The sequence below is a fragment of the Fulmarus glacialis genome, unplaced genomic scaffold, assembly GCF_000690835.1.
Source record: "Fulmarus glacialis isolate BGI_N327 unplaced genomic scaffold, ASM69083v1 scaffold7143, whole genome shotgun sequence".
Taxonomy (NCBI): Eukaryota; Metazoa; Chordata; class Aves; order Procellariiformes; family Procellariidae; genus Fulmarus; species Fulmarus glacialis.
Genome location: NW_009204791.1, coordinates 1 through 9501, shown reverse-complemented (window position 1 = coordinate 9501; position 9501 = coordinate 1). Strand labels below are relative to the sequence as shown.

General features: G+C 41.1%; 1 protein-coding gene across 1 annotated transcript; it reads left to right on the top strand.

The window, feature by feature from the left end:
* Positions 1 to 5372: 5372 nt before the first annotated feature.
* On the top strand, positions 5373 to 9309 carry LOC104074840 (opsin-VA-like). Its single transcript, XM_009575114.1, has 4 exons — positions 5373 to 5733; positions 7263 to 7473; positions 8077 to 8194; positions 9103 to 9309. Exons 1-4 carry the CDS (start codon positions 5373 to 5375, stop codon positions 9307 to 9309), a joined length of 897 nt encoding a protein of 298 aa, XP_009573409.1.
* The last annotated feature ends 192 nt before the right edge of the window (positions 9310 to 9501 follow it).

Below are 9501 nucleotides of genomic sequence, written 5' to 3'. Positions count from 1 at the left end.
CCTGCAACTATGCTGGTATCTTTCCCAGTGCAGAACGCCTCTTTTGTACACAGCTTTTATCTTTTGACAAAAGGAAATCTCCACTCCCATTCTTTTAATGAGCAAGAGAGCAAAATAATTCCTCCAAGTCACTCAAAAGGGCAAGGACAACATTTTTCCATGATGATAGTTCAGTTTCCATGATGATAGTTCAGTGTTTTCTGAGAACAGACTTCAAATGTGTAATTGCTGGCTTTCAGTAACTGTGAGAAAATAAAACTACAGCTGAAAAAAAAAAAAAAAAGGATGGAGGAAATCAGTGTAAAAAACCAGGTGCCAACATCTGGAGTACTCTCTGTATAGGCACACTTGCAAACTCACCACCTAGAAATGATCAGAAACACAGCCTGATCAACTGGAAAAGTCTGCTTTACTGATGATTTTTGCATCGGCTCTTGGATGTTCAGGCTGTTTTTCAGACAAAGTATCCTCCCATAGAAGATTCTGAACGGGTTGTATGAAGATACTTTACAATATCTTTATAATGGTCCTGCACAAGAGTAACAATTCACTCCTCTGCTCCCACTTCTGATGTAATGCTCTGAATGGTTTCCATTTACTCAGGCAGCAGGAGGAGAATATTTGTCTAAATTTCCAGAAGTTTCACTGAATAGAAAACCCATTTCCTACACTCAAGTTTCAAGATATTCTGAAAGAATGTGGCCCTATATTGAGCGTAGGTAAATGAGATTAATCACTGCAGTCCTGTAAGAGGGTCCTCAAGCAAAGTCTGCCATTAGGTTTTGCAGTTGCTTTCCTTGAACCTTCCCAGGCATAAAAAGGTTAAATGTAGCCCCATAATAAACTGGGTGCATAACTCTTATAATTAATGTAAAGCAGTATCTAATTTTTTATTCTTAGGGAAAAAAAAATTAAAATAAGAAAAATCTTTACAGTAAGGGTTGTCAAGCACAGGAACAGGTTGCCCTTGAGAGGTTGTGGAGTTTCCATCCCTGGAGACATTCAAAACCTGACTGGACACGATCCTGGACAACCTGCTGTGGCTGCCTCTGCTTTGAGCAAGGACTGGAGCTCTCCAGAGGTCCCTGCCAGCCTCAGCTCTTTTGTGTTTCTGTGATTAATTGGACTCAGCAAAAGCGTATTTGCTTATGTGATCTGAGAGTTATGGTTTCTAGATTTGTAATGTAATCTGTAATAGTCTCTATGCATAAATCACCATAATTTCGGCTTAATTTCTAATTCAAACTAAATGCTCATGCATTCTCTTCAGCTTCTCCCCTACTGAAGGCAGAACAAAATGTGGCCTTACTATATGTGTTTTCAAAAATACTGTCGTGAAATATGATCTTATGTTCCTTTTAGAGATATGCAATTGGAATGGCATTATCAAATATATATCAAATAATACCGAAGTCATTCATAGACCTCACTTGCTGCTGGTTTTTTTAATATCTTATTTAAAAAAAAGAAACACAACTCAGAATTGGTAAGACTGATTTCTACTTGACATGTTTGAAATTTTACTCTGCTTTGAAATCGACGATTTCCCCTCAAGCTTCTTATTGACCCTTTCCCCTTTCTCTCCGCCTGAAGCCCTTCCCTACCCAGCCAGCCCGAGGAACGCTCGCTGTCCAGCTTCTCTCACGGCCAGATACTCTGCACCTGCCCGTGGTGTAGCTGGTTCTTCCCCGCTAGCTTCCACCAGCTTTTACTGCCTTTCTTTTGCAGCAACCACCCAAAACCAGTGCAGCCAATGGTGCCCTATGGGCCTTCAGAGGAGGTGTCTCTGGGAGGGCAGCCGGGGCTTCCCGGTGCCGGGACCTGAGGGCAGCTCTCTTGTGCTGCTGCCTCCAGCTTTGCACAGCCACGTGCAACCACAACTCCCCTGCATGAAGGCTCGGGCCAGAGCCCCTAATTGCAGAGTGGTTAAACACAATCCGTAGCAGTATCTGGCAAAGGATGCAGTTACTGGCCCAGAGGCTAGATGCTCTGAAGGGATCAAGTATTCACGTGTGGGAAGCAGTCTGCGTGGGTGCATTGGGTCAACACCATTTGCTCACAGAAATGATGAGGGCCTGAATCCCTGGTTGGATGCTTTTTTCAAAACAGCAGTTAACTTACGGGGTGGCCAGGTCAGTGACTGAGATGGGCACTCACATGTGGCACAGCAGCCAGTTTGGTTGTACCAAAAGTGGGATCCTTCACTTCAGATTCCCGCAGAACATCTATACAGCAGAAAACGCTGTTTGCTCTAATTAAATGTGACTGAACCAAATCCTTCTTGGGGACAAAGCTAATCTTTCACAATCCCTTTGAGGAGTGAAGGCCACTGCTGTCATTAGATGGCAGCATCTTGGGACTGACTATCACGAGCTCAAAGGCTGAGAGGACCAATTCAAGTGCAACACTTGAAATACCGCACTGACTTTACAGCTCATTTCCCTGTTTGTGTCTTGTGGGAACGGTAAATTCAGGGCTAATTCACTAACTGCCACATACCATTTCAGGCACCAGATTTGATCTCAGTTTAGCACAGTTCTTGTCATCCTGATTTTGTCTTACAGCTGGAATTACCGTAGGCGTGTTGCACAAGTGCTGTTAGTCACACGTCCTCTTCACCTCGCTGACCGTATGTTCCCTGCTCCAACCAGCGGCAGTTTAACCGTAGCCTGTGGCTGCTTTATTGTTTACCAACTTACCTTTTCATACGAAGTGTGAGTCAGGAACACCTTTGCTAAGGAGGCAAGTCATGCTTCAACTCTGGCCAAGAAAATGAAGACTGCAGTGGGTCAGATGTGTGAGATACGACAAACAGGGACTCCTTGGTTTGCATGTGCTCCAAGTTTATCAACAAATTTCAGTATATGGAAGTCCAGGAAAAGGAATTTGGCACTAATGGAAAACAAGACCTTAATAAAAGGAGCTAAAGGTCTTGTGATGTAATGCTGGAGAACAGCTGTCTCTTTAAATGGAGGCTACAGACCTGAGATTCTCCTGTTCTGCCTGTGCTCATAAGGCAATGCTTTGTCTTTCTAAATTTATCTGATACTGATTTCAGAAAAAAGTCTCACAACAAAATTGCAAAAAAAAAATCCGTATCTGTATTATTTGGACAAAGAAAAAAAAAAAGGCCTGCAGTGCAAGAGGGATAGCAAATGTAGAGCAAAGTAGCAAATGCAAACTGTGATGCTGGAAGAAGTGCAACTGCTGTAAGTTGTAATAAGAGAGCATGTCGCAGAGAATGACTTTCAGCGATAAAGCTGACCTGCTGAAGAAAAAAAAAACAAGCAAAACAGGCAACCAAGACAGTATAGGAATATTTTTAAAGGATTCTAAAAAAAGAGGAAGCACAAGATAAAGAAAAGAGAATGCAGGTAAACTGTAACCGAAATCATAACTCATACAAACAACGTGAACACTATGACAGCATAAAACAACAACAGAATAAATGGAAACAATAGTTATCCATTCTTTAAAGGGGTGTTAATGTACAGTCAACAGATTTGCACCTTAGAGAAGTCCAGATACTACCGTCTCTGTCGTATGCTAAATTCAGAGTTCTAGTTTCATTCTGACACCCACAATAATTTAAAATCATGTATAATTTCAAACAACGTAATATTCAAACTTGTTTTTAAAGTTGTGGTCTGGATCTTCTGCTGTAGTATGCAGGCAGTGGAACTATGCTGAATCGTGCCATACAAGGACCGGCTGGAGGTATTTTAATGTTGCTGTGTGTTGATCCTTCTTTTATTTATGACACTTGGAATTTTTTAATATTCCAGTTGAATAAGTATTATTTTGTGAGTATTTTTGTTACTAGATTTGATCTGCTTAAGCATTGTCCCTTTCCTTTTCAGTTGGTATATACAAACCATTTTAAAATATCTTTGTTATTTTGGTTATGGTAAGTAGGAGGTGGGTTTTTTTTTAGTTCAAAATATTCTGAAATTTCTGATGCATAACTCTCTCTGCCAGTGTCCCGAAGCCCTTTTGACTCCGTTCCTGCATACCAAAAGATTTTAACCTGTGTTAACGAAGTGTTTCATATACAAACCAAAGCAAATATAAACTCAAGGGAATGTACGGACAGGTAGTGTTACTCATTTTCACTCTCATGCCAGCTCCTGTTTGTTTAGTCATGTGTTGTATATGGTGTCTGTCCAAAGTGTGAATTCTCCAAGATGGGAACTGGGTTACTTTTGTATTTTTGACTCCGGTTAATACTCTGAAGTTCTGATTAACAATTGCGGTTCCCAAGAATTATCTCACTTACAACGCAGCTGAATGATTTCCATATTCTTGGGGTATCTAGCTTAATTTGTGGAATAATTACCGGCAGCCCTTTAGAACGGGAGTTCTGGAATATCTTTCACAGCATTGTGTCTCATTAGGGTGCAGAGGTGACTGAGCTACTCATCTTGGGAAACAAACACAAGTAGCCTAACTGCTAATGATTATTAAAGAGTTTAGATTTATCCAGTCATTTTAATCAGAAACATATTACTAGCTATTAATTTTCCCGCTGTCTGTTGCCATGCTGTACTGATTTTATTTCTTTTCATGTATTTACAAACTCCATCTTTAACATATTTTTGTGCATCTTTGAGTTTTTAGTAGTAAAGCTGCAGTTACAATCATTGTGCCTTCACCGGGGTAACATTTATTCTGTCTCTGATAGAAACTGAAATTCCACTGAATAACACAAAAAACTTACTTAATTTGGAGCTTCGGTTCTGAGGCTGTAAGCTAGCCTGAGATGTGGGCAGGGGTTTATAGTGCAGCCTCGCTGCCCAGTTCACAGTGTTAATCTTTTCAGGGCTGCCCTCTTTCAAGCAAACAAGTCGGGGGAGCCTCCCCCTTGCCTTGCTCCCAGCAGCACACAGCATGAGGAAGATCGTTCCACCCTCACTAGTAACAAAAGGAAAGCTTCATTTTTACAGTGCTAAAGGTCAGGGAGGGATCCAACAAACGCTTCATTTTTCCCCAGAGTAGGGGTGACCTGAAGGGTATTTCAGCACTGCTGTTGGCTGCTGGAGAAGGAGGGAACCTGCAGCTTCTGTAGCTGGGTTTTATTGCAGATAGAGACGCCGCTGCAGCAGGAGAGAGGCAGGAGGCTGCTGGCAGAGAGGGGCAAAAGTTGTTCCAAGAGATTTTCTCACTCATCCCTGTTCCTACATTCACTGCACAGCACTAAACTTTCCTCTGACCAAAACTTTGTTTCCTGGACTGTTACTGGAAAGCAGAAGCATGGAGAATTTGTTCACACTTCTGTTGGAGACAGCAAATTTCTCCTTTTAATCCTGAATATTATTTACAGATTAGAAGCTCCAGTATTACACAGTATTATTTTTGCTAGTGAGAGAGAAAAAATGGATGCATTCAGAGCACCTGAAAATGACTCGCTGTTGCCCAGTTCCTCTGCTCCTGCCAGATGGGATCCCTTCCGTCGTCCCTTGGACTCCATCCAGCCCTGGCACTTCAGGCTTCTGGCAGCAGTGATGTTGGCGGTGACCTCCCTGTCGCTTGCTGAGAACCTGGCTGTAATCCTGGTAACTTTTAAGTTCAAGCAATTGAGACAACCTGTCAATTATGTTATAGTCAATTTGTCTGTGGCTGATTTCCTCGTCTCACTGACTGGTGGCACCATCAGCTTTTTAACCAATCTAAAAGGTTATTTTTACATGGGATACTGGGCTTGTGTACTGGAAGGATTTGCGGTCACATTTTTTGGTAAGCTTGATTTTGTTTGTAGTTGCATGTTCTTTTCCTTCAACTTCCTTCAGTGTATTCTACTGGCTGTCCTGCAGCTTCCCATCACTGACTTTGCATCCCTTTGAAGTCACTGGTTCTTTCCCCAGTTATATGCTGTAGTGGATCTCATGTGTGAGTGAATAACATGTATCACTATCAATGTCATATATCAGTGGCTTGTCGCATGTATACTGATCATTGACCATGTTTAATATAATGAGAAAAAGCTTGCTAATAGAATAACAGCATTGCGGGGTTTTTGCTAAAACAATGTCAAGAAAAAAATCACTGTGTGTAACTATTTTCAAGGTCTGTATTTAGGTGTGGGCATATATGGGTAAATAAGAGAGAGGGAGAAAGAGTCAGTGGCTGCTCTTAAACTGTGGAAAACGTCAGGGCATAGAAACATCTTATGTTAGCTACGCTCCAGTGGTTCTGAGGAACCGTGACACACCTGTAACAGCCACCCCTCGCACCTACATCTTTTTGTGATTCTTTTTCTTGGCTTTGTTTTACTAACTACGCAAAAAGCATTAGAAGTACTCTAAAAGGGAAAATTCTTACCACATAGTTCTCTGTGTAAATACACCTCTGCAGAATAAATGGGAAATTAGTTTAAAATGAGACATCTACTTACTTGAGATAGACATTCACTCCGCCTCCCTGTTCCTGTTTCTGAAGCTGCATAGTGAAGACAGCCTTCTAACTCTTGTCACTGCTCGAAATGAAACTCCCTCAGCCCGAAGGGGCGTCCCGCGGTTGCTCTCAGCCTGGTTGAGCCACACAGGGGGAATGTCGGTGAGGGACAATGCTACTAAATCGGTTTGAGGAATGTAAGCCATGTCCCATGGAGAAAGATCAGGCTATTTCAAGATTTTGGTGTCCAACCAGGTGATATGTGCCTAATAAACTGATGATTTGATGTTGTGGGCAGCTGTCTGTGGGTTGGAGTTTTATGACAGTCTGAAATATGACACTTCTTGCAAAGATAGTGTTTTGAAGATCTATCTTAATTTGTTAATTTGGAAGCAACACATAATTTGCAGCTTTTCAGAGTAGAACGGAATGAAAAAAAGAAGTCCTTGTCAGTTAAATGGCCCAATTAGCTGCTTGGTTTTGTAGTCATTATGCTGTAGACTGACAAACTAGACAAATAGGAAAATCTTGAGCTCTTAATAAATATTAGAATAATGCACATGAATTGCACATGCTTTCACAGCTTGGGTTGATCGAAAAGGTGCGTGATGTGGTGAGTGATCGAACACTGGAACAGGTTGCCCAGAGTGGTTGTGGAGTCTCCGTCTGTGGAGATATTCAAAACCCAACTGGACTTGGTCCTGGACAACCTGCTGTACGGACCATGCTTGAGCGTGGGGGGGTGTTGAACTAGATGACCTCCAGAGATGCCTTTCAACCTAAACAATTCTGTGATTCTCTGATGTGGGATGGTGTTTGCTTTTCAGTGAATCTACCCAATTTTTGATGCTGACTGTGTTTTCTTACTGTAGGCATTGTTGCTCTCTGGTCTCTTGCTCTGTTGGCTTTTGAGCGGTACATTGTGATCTGCCGCCCATTGGGAAATATGCGCTTGAGGGGGAAGCACGCAGCCCTAGGTATTGCCTTTGTGTGGACCTTTTCCTTCATTTGGACCATTCCACCAACAATGGGTTGGAGCAGTTACACCACCAGTAAAATTGGAACTACTTGTGAGCCGAACTGGTAAGGCCACTCTTGCAGAGTACGGTAAGGAAATGAAACTTGCAGCTCAGGATGTCTCAGGGGCAGGAATTTAAAGGAAAGATTTAAAGATGATGCACATCTCTGCAAAAAAGGTTGTAAAGAAAGTGGTAACAAAACTGAGCAAACTTTGCCAAGAACAGATTTAAAAAAAAGAAAATTTCTAAAGGGAGTAGCTTCCACCTCTAATGAAAAAAACTGTCCTATACCTTGTGCTTTTTGTCAGGATTCAAAGAGGACAAAGAGACAGATTTCTCAGAAGACTGGACAAAGCCCTGAGCTACCTGATCTGACCCCATAGCTGACTCCACTTTGAGCAGGAGGTTGGATTACATGTCCCTTCCCACCTGAACTGTCCCGCTGTGCCTGTGATCCTGTGGTCATAAGATCCTGTCCTAGCCCATGGCCAGGGAGATGGCCCAGGGCACCGTGTGGTGATAGACTAAAGTTGTAAAGGGGCGCTTTGAATAAAAACAGTTGACAAAAATACTAGTGACAGCTTTGAAGAGCAAAATCAATACTTCAAGAAAATAATAAGAACACATATTAGTAATACATACACCATGTATTTTGTGTTTTATATAGGTACTCAGGAGCTTATACCGACCACACGTACATTATTGCATTCTTCATCACCTGTTTTATAGTGCCTTTATTGGTGATTTTGGTATCCTATGGAAATCTGATGTGGAAGCTAAGAAAGGTAAGAAGAAGCACTTATAAGTAAACTTTTTAAATGTGTATGTATGCAAACATTTGGAATTTTTGTGTTTGATTTTCTATAAAAATCGGACATAAGCAGATCAAATTTCCCGGCAGCAAATGCACTCAGTTATCATCCCTTGTTATATCATTATCCTTCCACACAGAAATTCATGCTATGGTTAGAAATGATTTTTCAAAGTCTGCAGTTTGCATCACTTATCAGTACCTCTCATTAGCCAAACATCACACAAATGAAAGAATATCTGCCTCATAAATAAAGAAACTGAATGACCCAGTATTGGTTTATTTACAACTGTACCTCAATTCAGTGACATTTCTTAAGACTCAAACCAGGTAAAGCACAATTTAGCTTAGAATTTTAAGAGTGCTGGCTACTACTCTGTAACACTTACATGCAGAATAAGATGTAGCATTTGTAAATAACGTAATACTGTTCAGTAAATAAAATATTAGATTGTTCAGGAAAATTTAAAAGACTTGATAAATGCTTTTGAATTTTATTTAGTGATTATGTTGACCTGATCCAAAAGAGAATCTGCAAAAAGTGAAAAAGAAGAAGACAATGGAATAGGAAAATTCCTACTTGGACAAGATTTTGGGACAGTAATTTGGGACAATATTGTTATTTCTGTTTACTGCAAAGCTGCCTTGTCTTATTGCTTCAGAAATAAATTCAGTAAATTCTTCAATTTACTGATGTTTTTAAAGTATTTGGGATAGTCAAATGCTTGTATTTATTCTGAGTGTCGTTCTCTCTAAATAAAACAAAACAGAAGGGAAACGCAAATAATATTTTATTTTCTCATTAGAAAATACAGATTGGAACATGCATACTTTAGGTGACATCGTGATTCCTCTAAACAGATTTTTCTTGATTTCCTCCAGGATGCATTTAGGGGAGAGAAGGTTAAATGGCTGGGAGAGGTTTATTTCAGTGTTAAACACAAGAAGTTTCCCAAGCTGAATGTGAACTGCAGCTCAGGAGCGTTGCTGCTCGCAGTGCTCATGGCGAGGCAGCACAGTGTCTGTTGGTGCGAGAGCGGGGGACGTGAATTACAAGATATGGAGATGCTTGAAGAAAATCGTTGTTGATGACTCAGACTCTCCTAAGATAACTAGTAAAACTATGATTCTGTTATTCTGAATATCCAGAACTTTTATCAGTATTTTATTTTTCCCTGTCCTAACCTATCTGCGGAGGAAAAGGGATCAAGAGAGAGAGCAGGGGGGCCAGACCTCTGCGCTGCTGATGCAGCCCTCTCACTGGGATGGGGAGGGCGACGT

Excerpts from the sequence above, each read along its gene's own strand:
- LOC104074840 (XM_009575114.1), top strand. The coding sequence starts at position 5,373 with ATGGATGCATTCAGAGCACCTGAAAATGACTCGCTGTTGCCCAGTTCC. Across the intron at positions 7,474-8,076 it reads ACTACTTGTGAGCCGAACTG|GTACTCAGGAGCTTATACCG; the intron begins GTAAGGCCACTC and ends TGTTTTATATAG. Across the intron at positions 8,195-9,102 it reads TGATGTGGAAGCTAAGAAAG|GATGCATTTAGGGGAGAGAA; the intron begins GTAAGAAGAAGC and ends GATTTCCTCCAG.